The following is a 19,509-nucleotide window of genomic DNA, read 5'->3' as shown; positions in this document are numbered from 1 at the left end:
GTATATGATGTATTACATTTCAGACTAAAATGTATAAAACGAAATTAATTTGTCACAATCAATATGTACTAATGGTTAAAATTACTCGTCTTTTAGAAATATCTGAAATTACAAAATATCTGGCATACTTAAAAATTCCTATTACTAATTGCACAATCTGATGATATTTATTAAATTTATTTCTGGATTTATTTATAAAATAATGACATAACTTCTTCTTCCATCAAGAAAGTTTGTAAACTCTTTAGTTTTGTAAATTCTTTGGAATGTTGTTAGTATTGTAGAATGTAAGTAATAGTAAGCATGCCTCTGATGGAATCGGATGTATTTTTATGATTGACACTAGCAATGTGATTTGTGATATTATAGAAGTGGAAATTGTAAGCACGGCGTGATATTGAAAAATGTGACACAGAATAAAATTCAAGAGTAAGACAGGCAAATCTTTATCAGTTATTTAGTCAACTGGAATCAAATCAAAATTTCAGCCTCCAGAATGTACCCCTAGACACAAGAACTGCAGCCAGCAACAAGAGAAAATGAAGAAAAGTAAAAAGTTTTTTATTTTGTATATCTTATGCCTCTCGGAGCTTTTGAAACTTTTCCAGAGACAGAGAAATTTAATGGTGATGTGTGGGAGGGTAAGATTACATCCTGATTCATTAATTAAAAAAGTTCAGATACTGTATGAAGATTGTGAAAGCAGTCTACAAGCAGGAGGTGGAAGATCAAAACAGTTTAAGACAAAGAAAGGTATTCAGCACTGACTTTCCCATTACTCTTTTTTACGCTTATGGACGCAATCCTGAAAAAAAATCAAATGAATATATGGCACAGTTGGCCAGGAGGCCCCATCTGGAGAAGTTCGGCCGCCAAGTGCACGTCTTATTTCAGTCGACATCACATTGGGTGACTTGCATGCCGGTGATGAGTATGAAATGATGAGGATAACACAACACCCAGTACACGAGCAGAGAAAATCTCCAACACGGCTGGGAATCGAACCTGGGCCCGCTACACTGTAGGCCGGCACATTACCACCCAGCTAAGCTTTTGGACACAATCATGAAAGAAATTAAGGAAGTAGAAAATGATGATCTCAATGCTTTTGCTTTTTCTAATGACATCGCTATTTGGGAAGAGACAGAAATAGAGATTCAGAGGATGCTGGATTATTGGAATAAAAAATTTAAAGAATTCAAGTTGACTGAGAGTAAGAGTAAGACAGTGGGAATGAAGATGAGTAGCTGGGGCACCCACACCTTGTAAGATCATACTGGAAGGAGAGAAGGCCGAATGTGTGAAAAGTTTTGAGTATCTCAGCAGTGTCATATCAAGTGATGGAAGTGCCAAACTAGAAGTCTTAAATAGATTAGCAAAAGGATTCTACTTCTTCCACTAAGTAGGAAATCTAATCTGGAATAAAGGTGTTCTTTAAGAGCTAAGCAGACCAAGTATAAAATGTACCTCCTGCAAATCACGTTGTATAGTCTGGAGACCTGTGTCATAAATAAGAGAGTCAGATACATGCTTGTGAAATGAAATTCCTTAGGTCAGCTCTACGTTTGATGCAGAGGAGAGAAAAATATATACCAGGACAGAAATCAATGGAGATACATCATTCACAAAGTTCCTACCCGGCTCACTGGAATGAATTCCTGATGGTGATGATGTTGATGAGAACCTAGTTGGGGAGAGGCAGGGGATAGTACAGAAGTATAAACGAAATATGTAAAATATGTGCTATTCTGACAACTAACTAACTAGCAAATAGCCAGAGGCACACAGAGGAAGTGGAGGTAGGGTCACTCACTGGGATCCCCGTCAGTCTCCATCAGCTTCTGGACGAGCTGCTCGTACTGCGTGCCGGCGCTCGGACCCCCGCCAGACACCACAGTCAGGTGGTACATCCACTGGTCCTGTGTGGAACAATGCAAAACACACTTGTCAGCAAAATCTGTACCTCACTATTTATCTGACAAAAGGGGGGCACAACACTGGGATCATGGATTTACTTCAAACATTGTACACCTTTAGTAGGCCATTAAAACAACATAATGTGCAAATATTAATGTGCACTATTCTGGCAATTCAGAGAAAATTGCAAGAGAAGTTTTACACGTACATTATGTAACTGATGTATCTATGCATAGGTGCCGGCCATAAGAAGTCAGTGTTGTCGAGTGGTTAGTGTTCGTACTTTGCGAGAGGTTCGTGGATGAGTAGACGGTTCAAATTGTCATGAAATTCGTTCTCTGCAGCAGTCACAGAACAGGGAGTCACCTTAATTTTTGTGGTTAAAATGTGTATTTTCTGCGATATTCAAAAATTTTGCATCTACACTATTTATTCTTGCTACATTAACAACATCTCACCGCTACACAGGTTAAATGACAAATGGGGTCTGCCTGTGTGTCTGCAGCTCAAAGCATCAAGGTGCAAAGCAGTCCTTGGTACCTTACCAGATTGAATGTATAAGGAATTTCACAAATCACAACAGGCATACATTTTCATGAAAACTCTATGTGTTTCTTCATTTTTTTTTTTTTTGTGGACAGTTATAAATATGTTTGTTCTAATAATCAAATTTAATTAAAAATTGTAAGACAAAAATTCATTAAAACTTCATGCAAATACATATGGTTTCATTTAATCATATTACTTCTCAAATGTCATATAAATTAAATAATGCGACCAGTGATGAAAAAAATATAGATTACAAAATATGTTTGAGTGGAAGGTGAACCATCGTCTCATACGCGGTCATCTTATGGAGTTCGAATGCTAGTCACTAGACCATTATGAACTGTAATGTCTGGCACCTATGCACAGATGCATAAGCCACATAATAGATGCATAAAACTTGTTTTGCAATTTTCTCAGAATTTCCACCTCACTACTTGCACATTATGTTGTTATAATGGCCTACTAAATTTGTACAAAGTTTGAAGTAATTCTGTGATCCCATCATCAGGGCCTCCCCTTGTGAGCTCGATTCCTCGTCAGTAGAACTGGAGGTGACCTCCAAATGGTGCTGTGTCTGTTGACTCTGCTCAGTAAACAATACAGTATGTGAAGTAAAACAGAGCTGCAGCTTTCAAAGTAGTGCGTACAAATGGAACAAAGATGTACAGTCAGTGGAATCACCTTATTAACTGCCTCCAATGTTACCAAAGCTAGAACCAAAGCAAAAAGCAAGAAAAGTAAGAGTTACGTACAACACTGGTAACCTCGAGGACCATTTGCATCGTAGCCGCTACCGAACATTTTGTGTAGTCTGCAAGCTGCAACACCAAATATAAATTCTAAGTTATCCTGTGTTCTCCCACAGCCAGTCAACAATGGCACTTTCCTATACACTAAACCACAAATATTCTGTGAAATAGAGAAAGTAAGAGAAAGGGACATCCAGAATCAAGTGATAGGTTATTTCATGACTCATGCCTGTATAGCTCAGTTGGTAAATGCGTCATATGTAAAAGATGAGGTTTCTAGTTCGAGTCCTGATGCAGCATACATTTTTAACCTTCTAGCAAGTTTCAGGAACACTGTAACTCTGCTGCAGAGTGAATGACTCCGTGAGAATTGACACATCTCCACAAGACTGCTGCATCATTGAAATTATTATAGCCCTTAGAAAACAGCCTGTCCTGGCAATGCACCCCCTGCTTGCTTACAACATTTAGACCATACACTGCACAGAGCTGATGATAAATTTCAACTGATACTAGGTTCAGTGAGTTCAAAATGTCACAGCTGGTGAAAGGAGGAATCAAACTGTCATTTTTGGGATGTACAAAAGCCATACTGCAAACACTCCCGATGTGCCAATGGTCACATCCTAAATCTTTCATGTGCACTCACCTGCTTCTCACAAAAAATAGGAAGTTATCTTTTAGCTATTTGGAAAATTTACTTTCTGGATAATTCTGGTCATAGGCCACAAATATATCAGTAACAGCCACATTAGTTTCACAAATTTCTTTCTACAGCAGAAAAAGTGACTGCTGTGCCAGCTAACCTTCTCTTGCTTGCTGGGCACGAGCAGGTACGTCGGTCCCTGGTGCGACGGGAAAATCCCGACAGTGAGGTCGGACGGGCCCGGCTGCCCGTCAGGGTCGCGATCCTCACTGTCGGAGTCTGACACGTGGTCCACCTCCTCGACGCGGGCGTCACGCATGTTGATCTGCCCCATCGGATTCTTAAAACACAATGAAAGTGCGACACTTCTGAAACCTGTGAAACTCAAAATGGTCATTTTCTTGATTTGATATTCTTTTGTTTCAAACAAAATAACACAGTCATAACAACATAATTATATGAACATGGAATCTGCAGCTGGATATATATTATGTAGATTGAAGGTGGAGGGGAGAGCAGACACCACACATTCATATAACTGATTCATCTTGATGGACAATGAATCCACAACCTTCAGTGTGGATGCACAGTATCATCTGACTTCTGGTGGGAATCTAAAAGTTAGTGAGCATGGAGGACATGGACAGGGACAGCACATTGGTGGCACTAGGTGGGAGTCTGGGTCTACCAAGGAGCGTGCTTAGATAGTCCATGCATTTTCGATAAACACAAGTCTCCAGATGGCGCAATGGTTAACGCAACTGCCTTGTACGCAGGTTTGAGTCCCAGTCTGGTATGCATTTTCACTCACTGCCACTGATTCCGCATCAAGTCCCGATGCATCTGATATTGTAAGTTCCCTCCCTTTCCTTTCCTTTCTCCCCCCTCCACCTTCAATTTATGTAACAAAATAATTCTTTGAAATTATTTCTGAAAATGTTTTATTCTTCAATATAACTGGCCACAGAAATTCAACACATATTTCAAAAGAATTGTTTGCGATTCTACATGAAAATATAAACTGATGATGGTAAATACTGCACACAAATATCCGAATTAATGTGTATCCAAGACTGCATGGGTAATCGTAACACACGGATTATCTGAAATAGAATTTTTTACCAGAATCTACTGTTTACCATATTAACAAACATGCTACACATCATTTCTGAAAGCCCACCGAATTACTTATGGACCGGAAACAAGGAATGAAAATTATTGATACTTAGCTCCAAGGGCTTGGCAAATGCATCGACAGGAAACGGGCTGCAAAAAGTTACCAGGTCAGGGCCCCTGCACTTAACTCAAGATAAAATGGGAAACAAAACAAAAATTTCACAAACGTGCAACAATGGGATTGAGTTCTCACTTGTCTTATACTACTACAATGTGGGTCTTGTACAAGACAGTGTATTCTAAACAAAAATATTCATTTTTATTGTAACAGAATACTTTAGGCATCATTTATTTTTCCAAAAATTGTTGAACTATCCACAGATAAACCGCAAACTGAATATTCCACACCCAGATAATTGGGAGCTTGCTGCAGTTGTCACTTGCCCAGAGATTAAGGTTACTGAAACTTTGTTTTGTACACAGTTCTGAGGGATAAGAATGTATTATTTCAAAGAGAGTAATGACAGTGTGCAGTATTCTAATGGAAATATAAAATTGTAATTGTGGATCAACTCACAGTGTCACCGGGTGACTTGAAGTAGAGGAACATTTTACCGATGAGGACACACCAACAGCGCTTGGCATGTCCATTCTTCACTTTGGTCAGCCAGCCCTGCACCGTCGGCTTCTGGTCTTCCCGGCCCAGGAGCAGCTTTGTAGCATTGCGGCGCTGCACATTCTGCCACAAAATAAGTTAATTCACTTTTTAGTTTACAAGTATAATTCAAAACTTTATTGTTTATAATAAAATGAGTAAATTAATTCTGAATTAAGAAATAATTCATTTGTGGTTACTAGGATGTAATTACTAATCAGGCATATACCTATACTGATTTACAATTCCATGGCTTTGTGCAGTGTTAATGTTGATCAAGAATTATAGCTGAGAACTATCATATATTACATTAGTACAGAAATTCTTATTACAATTCTACAGCAAACATCCCAGTGCAAGTGTTTTACTCTAGCATCACAACTTCAAATAAGTTGAAAATTGCCTGGAAGGTGGTAGAAAAGTTTTGTGGACTCTTTTCACAAAGTGACTGGGTACACTTTGTAATTAATCTGGGCTCTAAAAAAGGGGTTCAGATACTCAACTTATTTTGGTAATCAGAAGTATATTGCCACATTTGTATGTTATGTCTGATATTCTCTATGTGACTAAAATGAAAATTTGTTTGAGAGAACCATAAAATACAAGAAGACAGACTGGCTGCAAGTGTTTACCTTCAGAAGGCAAAACTCCAATCACTGCTGATAGATATATTTAAAATTAGAAAAATAATACCTATCTCGTGGAACTGTTAGTTCCTTCCTTTGGAAAAAAAAGGGGTATTTGATCTGGAGAAGGTTAGAACTGGGGGATGGTTGCCGCACCGCCCAAGTTCAGAGAATCCCATCTGTTACAAGGACAAAGATGAAACAAGACAGGTGAAAGATAGCATACAGGCAAGCACAGTGTCAGCTGCAGTCCATAGATGACAGGAGGACAGAAGAGTTGTAAAGAAGGCAGAAGAGGTAGAGAAATGAGAAGTAAAATAAATAACACACTTAAAAATTGAAGGAGAGTGGAAAAGGTGAAACCTGCTTCTTGTCAAAAATTTGTGAACCCATCTGAATGGGAAGTACCCTTTAGGTTTTGATGAATGAATTTGTGAGTAACAAAATGTGTGACATATATGATTGTAGCTATTGATTGTGCTGACTTAGAAGCTTAAATATTTTGCACTACCACAGCATCATAGACCTCAATACATCAACCCAGTCCTAAGAAAAAGATTTCTTAGGCTACAGCTAGATGGATGGACAGACAGTCTGATAACATAGGGAAAAAAAAAAAAAAAATTCTGGTGTGATATAATTACAGATAAACATTTTCATACTTTTCCTCTAGTTTTATTGTAAAAGCTTGCTACTCACCAAATTTCATGTTTCTAGATCAATGGGAGATACCCTACAGCTTTCAATGAGTGAGTTTGTAAGTACAGTAAAACTTCGTTAACATGAATCCAAAGGAACCGAAAAATCAGGAGTTCATGTTAAAAAAATTCGTGTTAAGTGAAAAACAAAGATTTCAATAGGTACACATGTACAGCAGTACACTAATGTGTAATACACTACACTATCAATCACATTATTGTAGACTTATAACACTATAAAGTGATTGTAAAATCCAAGTACTCACAAATTATGTATATTAATTTTTTGGAGAAAATTCAGTCATGGTTTGCTGACGTTCATGGGAACGATAATATTTTGTAATTTCACAACCAATTGTAATGATAGCATCCGTAAACCCAGCAGTGACGTCAGATGTTGAAGCGAACCGTTGTAAACAGTCCAAGGCTGTAAACATCTCCTGACAGGTAGGTGGAATGGTATCTGCATTCTCTTCCTCTTCACTTTCTTCTGATGGCCCTTCTTGCATGTCATTCACAGCTTTTGGCACATCTGATTACATAGAAGCACATACGACAACATCGTCATCTACACTAATGAATTCTTCGAACCTAATCCCAGGGTTCACAACGTCCTGCAGAACTGTCCATTCATCAAGTGAAGTGGCATCTTCTAACTCGTGGACATCTTCAGTGTTGCTCTGTCTCCAAGTTCTGTTAAAGCACTTCCCTATATGATGTGGCGATACTGAGTTCCAGGCTGCTGCGATTCCAATTTGGGGTTGCACTATTGTTTTCAGAAGCACGAACTGCAGCTCTTACAAGTTGCTTACGATAAGCTCTCTTTATGAGAGACATTGTGCCTTGGTCCAAAGGCTGAAGGCGGCTTGTGGCATTGGGTGGAAAAAACTGAACCTTTATGTTGGATAGGTTCAGATCATGAACATTATGAGCAGTACATCTGTCCGATGTAAGAAGAACATGTCTATTTTGAACAACCATTCGACTGTTGAAACGAAGAAGCTACTTGCGAAATGATGTGCCATCGACCCAAGCTTTCTTGTGATGAGAGTAGATACAAGGTAAAGTGTCTATATTTATGTTTTTATAACAATGTGGTTTCTTGGATTTACCGATAGCCCAGGGATGAAACTTCTCACTGCCATCAGCATTACAGCACAGTACAACAGTCACACGTTGTTTGCTTCATGCTCCACCATGACACTTGTCACCTTTTATCCCCAGGGTGTGATTTGGAAAAAGATTGTAGAAAAATCCAGTTTCATCCATGTTAAACACATCACACGAGGCATACTTTTCCCTCACTCGGTTGAATTCATGCAACCAGCTGTTCGCACTTTCTTCATCAACTTTTGTACAGATGAAATTGCATGTCTCTCTTGGAACCGATACAACCAACCAGCAGAACAACGGAAGTCTTCGATGCCCATATCTTTAGCAATATCATTTGCTTTTGACTGAATCATAGGGCCAGTCAAAGGTATGTTAGATACTCATAGTAGTTACAGATGAAACTAGCATGGTTGTAAATAGGAATGGAATATATTACATAATATAAATTATTTAGCCAATAGAGAATAGGAAACAAATTAAGACTTAACTGCAATAAAACACACAGCATACAGTTTCTGACATAGAATTCTAATAAAAGGTGGTCAAATATTCAGTGAAGTCTCACTTTCTGACCAGAGTGGCTGGAGATAGCATTCACCTGTGTGTGACATGTTCTTGGTTATGTGAATGTGTGTTTTCTTTTCTGAAGAAGGCTGGGCCGAAAGCCCAATGTGTAATGATCTTTCCATTGTGCCTGTCTGCAGTTAATGGTGAGTATCTCTCTCTTCCTTTCATAGCGTTGTTGTTATTCTAATCCTGACTTTCCTCTGTCTGATTTTGTCGGTAAAGTCGAACATTTTAAATTCTTAGGACAGAGGATAGGTAGAAGACTTTCAAGAAAGTATCATTTTCATGATCTTTTGCAGAAACTGAATGTTGCTATCTTCAGTATGAGAATGATCTCCACTGTTTTCGACACCAAAATGCGTAGTCTTGTTTACATTGCTTATTTTCACTCTGTAATTTTGTGTGTTGTTATATTTTGAGGCAGACCTGTGCTCTAACAGCGAATTTCTTAGCTCAGAAAAGTTGGTCGTGCAGATCTGCAGTGTCCGTTTGTGAACTTCATGCAGGTCGTTGTTCAGGTGTCAGAAATATAGCAACTGTGCCAGCCCTATACACAAATTCCATCAACGGATTAGTTGCTGGCAGTATTGAGTCATTCAGAAGAAACTGCAGCATTTATGCAGTGAACATGATATGGAAAAACTATACACTCTCAGATAATACTTGTGTGTACACTGTACAAACAGAAGTGTGCTGTTCAGAAGGCTTCATTTTAAATATGCTTCCAGTAGAATTGAAAAACTTGAGTGATAACTCCAAGTATTCAAATATGAGCTGACGGTTTCTTTTGTAGCACATTTCCTCTATTTTGCAGCAGAGTTAGTAGATGACACTGCTGCTTTCACAGGTGGCCCTGCATCTGACAGGATAAGATAAGCCTATGACAGGACTCAAGTAGGAAGTGCTGGGTGGGTGGATTGGGGTATGACCCCTGTGGCAAGGAGTTGGGACTGGGAGTGGCATACGGCTGGACTAGGATGTTGTCAGTCAGGTGGGTGGCGGAATACCACTTTAAGAGAGAAAGGGGGTCGTTGGAAGGATCTCAGGTAGGATTTCCCTCATTTCATGGGCGCCGCTCACTGGCTCCGACAAATGTACCTTACATGCCTAGCCTGTGTCCCTGCCATCTCCCTCCCACATTTCGAGTCAGCAGTTGACAAACTGGCTGCCTCCCTCCAAGCCAATAGCCACCAACCCCCGATCCCCAACCCCCTGCCTCCTGTCTCTCTCTCTCTCTCCCTCTACTCATCTCAACTGACACTCTCCCCCCTCCCCCAAATGCAGCCTAGGCTACTGCCCTATATTCAGTGCTGGCACTGTTCGACTATCTGGTGCTGTGTAGAAGCTACACAAGTGTGTGTGTGTGTGTGTGTGTGTGTGTGTGTGTGTGTGTGTGTGTGTGTGTGTGTGTGTGTGTCTGTGTGTGTGTTTTGTTCTAGCTCAAAAATAGATTACACTGAAAGCTAGAAAGTTTTCTTTCTTTTCGTGTATGCCTATCAATGACTCAACACTCCTGCTTTTTGGTGAGTGGTCTCCTTTAATCTAAAAGTATTCACATTCTACCAGAACTTCCCTAGAGCAAAAATGTCCCACTGCAGTCAAACTTTACTCCTTTGGGCTTAAAGAATTTTTCATTCCTCTTTCTCTTATTCATCTTTACTTCTTACTTCTGCCAACCAACCACTTCTCTCTTTTCATCTTTACTTATCACTCTGACTTCTATGATTTCTGGACTGAAGTTGGTGCAATGCTTAGCAATGTGCTGTATTTGATCTCCTGCTCTCAATGTCAACTCCCCTTCATCTTTGTCATTATATCATCTGTGTGAGCTGTGCTAATTTATCCCCTCTCTACTCCCTGACGAAGGAACAAACAGTTTCAAAAGCTTCAGTTAAAAATATAGTGAGAATTTGGTTGCAATGGGGTCTTGTATTCTCCACAACTACACAGTTTTGGCTGTGTAGCCATTTTTCAGTAGTTGTCTGAATCACACACCAGGTGTTAAAACATCAAATGCCTTTTGTTGCACAGCTACAACTGCACAAAAGTTGTGGATGAAAATAATAATAATAATAATATGAATATAATAGGGAAACATTCCACGTGGGAAAAATATATTTAAAAACAAAGATGATGTGACTTACCATACGAAAGCGCTGGCAGGTCGATAGAAACACAAACAAACACATACACACACACACACACACAAAATTCAATTTTGTGTGTATGTATGTGTTTGTTTGTGTTTCTATCGACCTGCCAGTGCTTTCGTATGGTAAGTCACATCATCTTTGTTTTTAATAATAATAATAGTTTAATCCAGACAATGAGAGAAAGTGTAGGAGAAAATATAGTGAGAAAGTTGTAAGCACAGTATATTTGTTGCGTTGCTCATATCAGTTACCCTAAAAAAAATACATTAACTAAAATAATTGTCTTGGACTTTAGTGCACATGATAAACTCATTTTACAGCATCAGTGCAAAGACACACAATTGTTTACATCTGTACATACAGCTGAAATAATCTCTTGTGCACCGGTTAGTTTGTAACAAAACTTGCCATCCCCCTCACCTGTAGAACTCGGATCCAATCCTCCATGGTGGCAATGGAGTCAGCCGTGAGGTAGTACGTCTTTTTCCCGGTGGAAATCTCAAACGTGGCAGCACCTTCGGCCCTGGTGATTCGGCACACTTCGTCGAGGACAATCTGACCCTGCGGTTTCCTGTTGACATCATTCTGAAAACAGAAAAAACAGTATTTCAAAAAAATGTTACACAGTGCTTTCATTTGAACATCTAAATTAAACTTGCTAATATATTGCCACCAACATTAGATATTAATTGTTTTCTCCATTATTTCACTTATGACACACTACAGTTTCACATTTGTCAAAAACAGTTGTGTTAAGAGAGCAGGTCAAGCTGGTTTACAATGATTTACTGGTCATTCACTACAGGTGTACATTATGTGTCTGCCCTCTGCATTACTTACATTTCCATCATCAATCATAAGAAAGAAAACAACATTTGTTGCTCGTTCGTACTTTCACATAAGTATATTATGAGAAGATTAATGAGATTTAAGGCATTTAAAGGATGCTCAGTCAATTTTGTCTCATTCCATTCACAAATAAAACATGAAATAGAAAGAAAATTGCTGGTAAAGAGTACAGTTTTTTAGTGTATTTGACATGGTTTGCAGAAGACGAGGGTATATATTTTTTATTTTGTTTTTTAAAATTTGTTTGCAAATATATTTGCAACTTCCTCTAGATTCTTCAACAGAACTATGAACTGGCAAAAACAACTGCACCTTTACAAGTTTAATACTTTTGTGATTCAAGCCCTAGCCCTCAGAAAAGCTGTGGAAAAGTGTATAACTGTGCCCATTAAAGACGGTGAAAGTTGTTACATTTTTGTGCTGTAAGAACCCAGACTAAAAAACAAAAAGTTCAGATATTTATCTCAGCTTTGCAACAGAGAAGAGCCACTTTATTATTCCAAAACATATCACACAGCACTAAGCATCCTTTAACAAAAAAACTCTTTCAACAGAATACTAAAGGTACGTTGAAAGACTGGACAGTAGTTTATTGTAAACAAAAGGCTAATAATTATGATAACACACAACTACAGAGAACTGATTAACTCCACTAAAGACACAAAGACATTTTCAAAGCAGCCATCTGGTAATCGGAGGCTGACATATGAAGTGCTGTACATGGAAAGCACACAGGTTATTAAAAATATTAAAACTGCCATGGAAATAAAGTACATTACTATGTGGCAAATAGTTAGAAAAAATGTTGTCTTTACCACAAAGACAATGATACCATTCATCTTTTGGATTTACAGCTCTTGTATTTTTTCTGCTTTTATGCAAAAACACTGTTCTTTTTCTCGTATTACCCTAACATGTTTCGGCACCTCTGTACTGTCATAAGTGGGTTTTGTTTAATGAAAACTGTAAAAAGTGAACATATTTTGGGCTGTAACTGATCTAACAAAGAGAGGCCTAAAGGCAGTTTTTGTTCATTTTTGTTCTTACCGTGATTTTACATTATATTGTTTTGCAAGTGATCAGTAGAAGACACCATACTGACAGTCCTGCAAAACCATATAATGTAAAATCATGGTAAGAACAAAAATGAACAAAAACTGTTCTTAAGCCTCACTTTGTTACATCACTATGTTGACTTTTTACAGTTTTCAATAAACAAAACCGACTGACAATGGCACAGAAGTATCAAAATATGTTTGGGTAACAAGAGATAAAGCAGCGTTTTTGCTTAAAAGGCAGAACCTATATCCAATAACTATGATACCAGTTAATCCCCTTATTTAGTTTAACAGACACTCACCAGAACCGGTAGTACAAAATTTATAGGCATGCATATGCAACAGAACATTAAATGCAATACACACATAGATTATAAAAATAGAAAACTTAGAGGCGACTCCCCATTCAATCCAGCTGAGTAAAACCTGAAAGCAACAACAGTGAGATTTTTGTGTAAATCCAAGCAGGGATTGAAGTGCTAGGCTAATGGGAAATGGAGATATGCACCTGTCACAGCAGACACAAAACTCAATGCCACTGAGATAGAAACTGAACCTGCATGCCAGATTGTTTGATATAAATTTATAATTGGATCTTTCTATAGACCACTGGACTCGTCCCTGGATTTAACTGAAAACTTTAGGCGTAACCTGAACCCTTTAGTATGTATATTCCCTGGTCATATTGTTACTGTCTGATGGAAGTGAATAAATGATCTGCCACTGTGTTCACTGACCTGTGACTTCCAGTAAGTGAGGACGCCATTCCTCAGCAGGAACCAGCGCTTTCGCCAGGTCTTCAGCTTCCCACCCAGCTTTGCAAGGTGGCCGCACTTCTCAAGGGAAGATTCTGTCCTCGTCCCCGTGGCTGGCACCGTCCCGGGAGGTCTGGGGGTAGTGGCATTGGCCGCGGACACCGCCCCGCCATCCGTACATGCCGTCGACGACCGGTGGTGGTGGTGATGGTGGTGGTGGTGCAGCAGGCCGGCCAGTGACGAGTCGGCAGACGAGTCGCCCGACATGGCATCGGGTGGTATCGCGTAGTCGTCTGACATGCCGGACTCAAACGACGTGTCTGTCGGCATGGCGAGCTCGGTCGAGTGCACTTCAGCTATTTTACAATGGAACACTTTGTGTTGTAATCTAATAACCTGACAGCGTCTGTATTTTTTCGTACTTAGATCAATTTACTAACAAAAGATGCTTCATTTACCACAATGAACTGCAATTAAAAGATTTCTATGTAACTTATTTTGTGTTAACGTCAGCTCTTACAACAGTTTACATTTCATTAACAGTTGCTTGTAAATAAAAGGCACTCACTGTTTCAATAACTTCCAAATGAACTTTCAGAAATAATAAAAATGTTAGTTGAAAATTCATTTTTACTTAACTGAAGTGGTCTACAAAAGCAGTACTAAGGCACAAGAGTGTATTCTGAGGTATCACAGGTTATACATTCAGTTAGATTCAAAGGCAAAACAATTTATAGAGCAAAAGGCACTTTCTGGCTGCACATATGGAACTACTTGTTACCAGCATGTGATGCATTTGAAAATGCAACAGAAACTGTGATCAGTCTAATCCTTACTAAATCAAGGGTTAGCACTTTCTCCTGTCGACCCCTTCAAGTTGTGACCCCCTCAGGTGTAGAGAAACAAACTCCTCATGAAAATGTTAACACTAAATTTGGAATGAAGTTAGATTTTAAAAAATTAGTATTAGTTACTTTTTGACAAGTATTTAGCATTATTTATTTTTCAACATTTACAAACAGTTATACTTTCAAACAAACAATGGAAAATTATGGATGGAATAAGAACAATATGAAAAGGATAGATTGCTATTCACAGCACAGAGGAAGTGTTGAGGCACATTAAGAAAAGCTATCAGATTAAATCCACCGTCTCTAGCTTGTAAAGCATAGTGTGAGTCACTTCCTTGTGAGATTGCAAAGTGATCTGGGCCATGATCAAATGTGTATTAATGATCATGGCTGAGTCACCATCCAGCCCAAGTATAATTTTTAGGCAGTTTCCCATGCTCATTTAGACCAATGTTGGGCTGATCCTCACATTCTGCCGCACAAAATATGATATGCAACAATTAAAATACAATCACACAAACAAACAAAAATTACACAAGTCACAGACTAATCATGCCCTGCCTGAGGTTATCTTGACATCTGCAGTGCCATGAAGGGCAACCACCTATAATGTCAAATAAAATACAGACTGCTGATATTGAATGACAGTAAGGGCTGTACATAAAACATGGTAAATCTTAATGAAGAGAGGAAGGAGGAGGACTTAGTCCAACAGCTAAATAACATCTACCAGTCTATTTTCAATGTGCCTGTTTGGCACTCAATATCTCCTCAACATCATGAATAGTTATCTATTCTCTTCATATCACTGAACTTTCAAACATTAAGATTGAAATTTAATCACTCAAAAATGCCCCAAATGTTGATAACTCTTTGTAAATTAATTGATGTACTTAAGCTTGTTGACTATGGTTTTGTACCTCTAAATATTTCACAAACAGCTCATGCAAGTGTAACTGTTGAAAAAAGTATTTGGTTGGACAGTATTTGAGTGCCATAACTGGTTGAGCACTGGATTGTATAAAATGTATCACTGGGTTTTTGTCCGAGTTGATATTTGACAGAAAAAGCTAACTGCGAAGATATTTGCAATGATGCTTTCCAATTGAAAAAAATAAAAATTAAAAAAAAAAAAGACAAATAATAAGAAAAGTATGACTAGTTACTAATTGTGTCAACAACCTTGGTCCAGTTTATCCTGCATCAGAGTTAAGTAAAATATGTTCATTCCTAATAAGTGGTGATATAATATTTGGGTCATCTTCCAAGTTAATTAATGTAAAGACACAATTGGATTCCATTACAGTGTACATCCAAAATCACTGTCAACTTCATGGCCTGACAGAAAAAGGTATAATGTAGTAGACAATTTAAAAAACCTTGTAACTACCCTAATTCTTACTCTTTTGTATCTTGAAGCTTTTTGACACTGTAGTGGAGTGCACTGTGTTCAAAGCTGCAGTCTTTGTCATATGACAGAAGCAAATGTTTCAGCTAGCAACTACCAAAACTGTTAATTTTGATAAATAAACACATTTAGAAGTAGTACAGTTGAAAACTGCTGTACAACCAAATTTTTTCAGCATTTAAGCCACCTATGACCTACAGTTACACATGTTGCTTCATTCTTAAATTATTTCCTCTCTTGCCCACGTTCCTTCATTCTCTTATTCTCTATTGCTCACTTGTTTTCACTGACTTATACGTCTATATTCTGCAAGTCACCTTGTAGTGTGTGACGGAGGGTGCATTGTGTACCACTGTCCCTGCTCCTCATTTTTCTTGTTTCAATCTTGAACAGCGTGCAGAAAGTTGTCAACAAGCCTCCGTTTCAGCTCAGATCTCTCCAGTCTTGTCTTAATGATCTTTTCTGCAAGAAGCAATATATTGGTCAAGTCTTCTACGAATGTACATTCTCAAAATTTTAATAGTAAACAACATCGTGATAAGCAATGCCTCTTTTGCAGCATCTGCCACTAGAGTCGGCTGAGCTTTCCCGTGATGCTTTTGCTGTTGCTAAGCAAATCTGTGATGAAATGGTCTGTTGTTCTTTGGATCTCCTCTATTTCCTCTATCAATTCTTCCCGACACTGGGTCCAGACTGCCAAAAAATGCTCAAGTATCAGTTGAGCAACGATTTTCTTAAGTTACCGTTTAGTGAGTGTGCTACTTTTCCTGAGGATTCCTCTAATAAATCTCAGTCTGGCATTCACTTTCCTTTCAGTTAGTTTTGCATGGCTATTACACTCTAAATCACTCTGCATCTATGTTCTAAGAACTGGATGTGATGTGTGCTTTAAGTAACTTTTCTGACAATATGCTTGTTGTTCTATGTACTTTCCCAACAGATTGATCCACTGCTCTCACTGCCTGAACCTCAAACCACTGTTTTCCATATCTTCTCTACTGATTCTTGACTTTCTTACATCCTCCTGTACTTCTTTTACAAGAATAATTTGTATTTTTTCTGTTCTCCTGGTTAGGCAATACCTTATTTCAAGCCTTTACGGTTTCATTCTTCGTAAGCTTTCACATACAAACTACAAAAAAAAAAAAACAGCTTTCTTTTTTATTGCAGCTGAGGAAAACAACAGCAATGTACCATGAAGGAATTAGCCAAATGGAATGGAAATAATTCGTAAATGTGAAGTACACGCAAAAAAAAAAAAAAAAAAAAAAAAAAAATCTGAAAAACTGGATGATATACACAAAAGAAAGAGGTTCACAGACTGTGCAAGTCAATAACATGTCGGTCCACCTCTGGCCCTTATGGAAGCAGTTATTTGGCTTGGTATTGATTGATAGAGTTGTTTGGATGTCCTGAGATATACCATGCCAAATTCTGTCCAATTCATGAGTTCAGTCATCAAAATCCTGAGCTCATTGGAGGACCCTGCCCATAATGCTCCAAACACTCACAAATGGGAAGAGATATTGGGCAGATCCAAAGACCTTGCTGGCCACGGTAGAGTTTGGCAAGCACAGAGAGACATAGTAGAAATTAAGAACTTCCAGCATTGCAGCACGTCAGCAATCTTAAGTATCGAAATAATTATGAAAAATCCACCTCGATTGCACAAACTACCTGGTGTTTACCTAGGTTTCAGTGTGGGTAACCACACCTTCTTCAGAACAAATATAAAACAGCTTGCCAGCCTTTGACTATGCCTACTTAAGCAAGCTGTTTTATATTTGTTCTGAAGAAGGCGTGGTTGAAACCTAGGTAAACACCAGGTAGTTTGTGCAATTGAGGCGGATTTTTCATGATTATAATAGAAACTTCCACAACCTGCAGGCAGGTGGTGGGAGGTCTATAATGCTGCCTCGGGGATGTCATAAATCACTTATATTTCCATCAATAACTACGAAATACAGCAAAAACAAAACTATTTTGGTGAACAAGACAAGTGTTTTAATATTTATTTCTAACTGTGAAGACTGTTTTGTGGTATGTGTGGCTTTTTGAGTAATATGATGATTGTTTTGATGTTTCATGTAAATATTTGAATAATGTTTGGGTTTTATTATCATTTTGTTCCTCATAAAAGTACTGTAACAAAGAAAATTTATGTTAACAGAATCTTCTGTTGGTTCTTGGTAGAACAACATTATAATAAATGAAAAGCGCCAGTTTGCATTTGTTCTACAATATTACTTTTATTGTTAAGCGGTTTTTGGCTTACAAGGCCATCTTCAGACATTTACTGAGTATTATCACAAAAGAAGTGGTGATAACACTCAGTAAATGTCGGAAGATGGCCTTGTAATTTGAAAACTGGTTAACAACGAAAGTAATATTGTAGAACAAAAGGAAACTGGTGCTTTTCATTTCTTATAAAGAAAATTTAGTTGGACTTCTCAGTTTAGCAGCCCCAAATGATCTAGATTCATCCTGATGAAGGAAAATCAATCAGTGCAATTTTACCTCACATTTTATAATAGGTAACAGGAAGAGTAGATGGTGCAGGATAAGACTGCTCTGCTGTCACCTCACCTCTCTTCATGCTCTTGGACGGCGAGCCGGAGGAAGAGCGCTTGGCCGGCGAAAGGCTGGATGTCGTCTTGAGGCTTTTGGAAGGGCTGGACAGCGACGTGTCTGTGTCACCACTGCTGCTGTTGGTTGCCCGCGTGCTGTGTCCTGCACCATCACCACCCTCACCGTCTGATGAATCGTCCGACGAGTCGCCAGTAAACGGCACTGACCGAATTTGGCTGGCACGCTGTACGGACGAGAGGGTGCGTCAATGACATGAGTTTGTTTGGTGTAGGAATGAAAGAAGGGGATGGGGGCAGAGTGGAACATCATGGTTTGGCACCTCACCATCAGGAAGTGAGGCAATGTCTTCTAGGACAGCCAGGTAGGTAACATTTAATTTTGTCAGGGGTCAAATGTATGTCAGAAATTTTGAGGTACGGAGTAAATTAAGGAAGACTACGAAACTTCCAGACAGATTGAAACTGTGTGCCAACTAGGAATCAAACCTGCAACCTGCTGCCTTTTCACCAGCAAATCAGTGCACACTGTGCTACTGAGTGAAAATTCATTCTGGACACATTCTTATAGTCTGTGGCTAGCCCATTTGTCCACAGTATGCTTTGTTTGACAGGTGGTAGTCCAGAATGGCAGGCAGGAGGTTTATGAAGCTTGGAATGTAGGAGATGAGGTATTGGCAGAAATAAAGCTGTGAGGATGGATTGTAAGTTGGGCCAGACAGCTCTGCCACCACAGCTTTTGCCCAAAAAAGACTATAGGTTTTGGGTTTGAGTCCTGGCCTGTGAAATTTGGAATACAGGAGATGAGGTATTGGCAGAAGTGAAGCTGTGAGGACAGGTCATGAGTAAGACCTGATAGCTTAGTCAGAGTACTTGCCCACAAAAGACGAAAGGTTCTGGGTTCGAGTCCCAGCATGACACACAGTTCTGATGTACCGAGAAGTTTCAAATCTGTACACACTCCACTGCAGAATGAAAACTCATTGTGGAAGCTAGAAGACATTTAGAAAGGCTACAATGTTTTGTACACAATCTACTTATAACACAGTTCTGTCGTGTATCACAGATCAAGTTTTTAACATTGTCTATTTTATGGACTTTATTGAGGTGGAGGTTGTTAAATCAGTTATTAGTATTATTCAGCATATGACAGACAGCAATTCAATGTTAACTCACAGTTACGCATTTTGGATGTCATTGCTATCATTATATTG

The 19,509-nt window shown here is 38.7% G+C and overlaps 1 protein-coding gene across 1 annotated transcript in view; it reads right to left on the bottom strand.

Moving 5' to 3' along the window:
- The window catches only part of LOC126424665 (uncharacterized protein CG43867), a 448,798-nt gene that overhangs the window by 97,407 nt on the left and 331,882 nt on the right, over nt 1-19,509 (bottom strand). The window contains exons 10-15 of the mRNA XM_050087395.1: nt 18,297-18,522; nt 13,434-13,807; nt 11,210-11,374; nt 5,555-5,716; nt 4,022-4,201; nt 1,814-1,919 (exon numbers count right to left, since the gene is read on the bottom strand). Coding sequence (XP_049943352.1) covers nt 1,814-1,919; nt 4,022-4,201; nt 5,555-5,716; nt 11,210-11,374; nt 13,434-13,807; nt 18,297-18,522 — 1,213 coding nt within the window. The remainder of the gene's footprint in view (nt 1-1,813; nt 1,920-4,021; nt 4,202-5,554; nt 5,717-11,209; nt 11,375-13,433; nt 13,808-18,296; nt 18,523-19,509) is intronic.

Source organism: Schistocerca serialis, chromosome 10, assembly GCF_023864345.2.
Source record: "Schistocerca serialis cubense isolate TAMUIC-IGC-003099 chromosome 10, iqSchSeri2.2, whole genome shotgun sequence".
NCBI classification, from domain to species: Eukaryota; Metazoa; Arthropoda; class Insecta; order Orthoptera; family Acrididae; genus Schistocerca; species Schistocerca serialis.
This window is presented reverse-complemented; position numbering and strand designations above follow the sequence as displayed.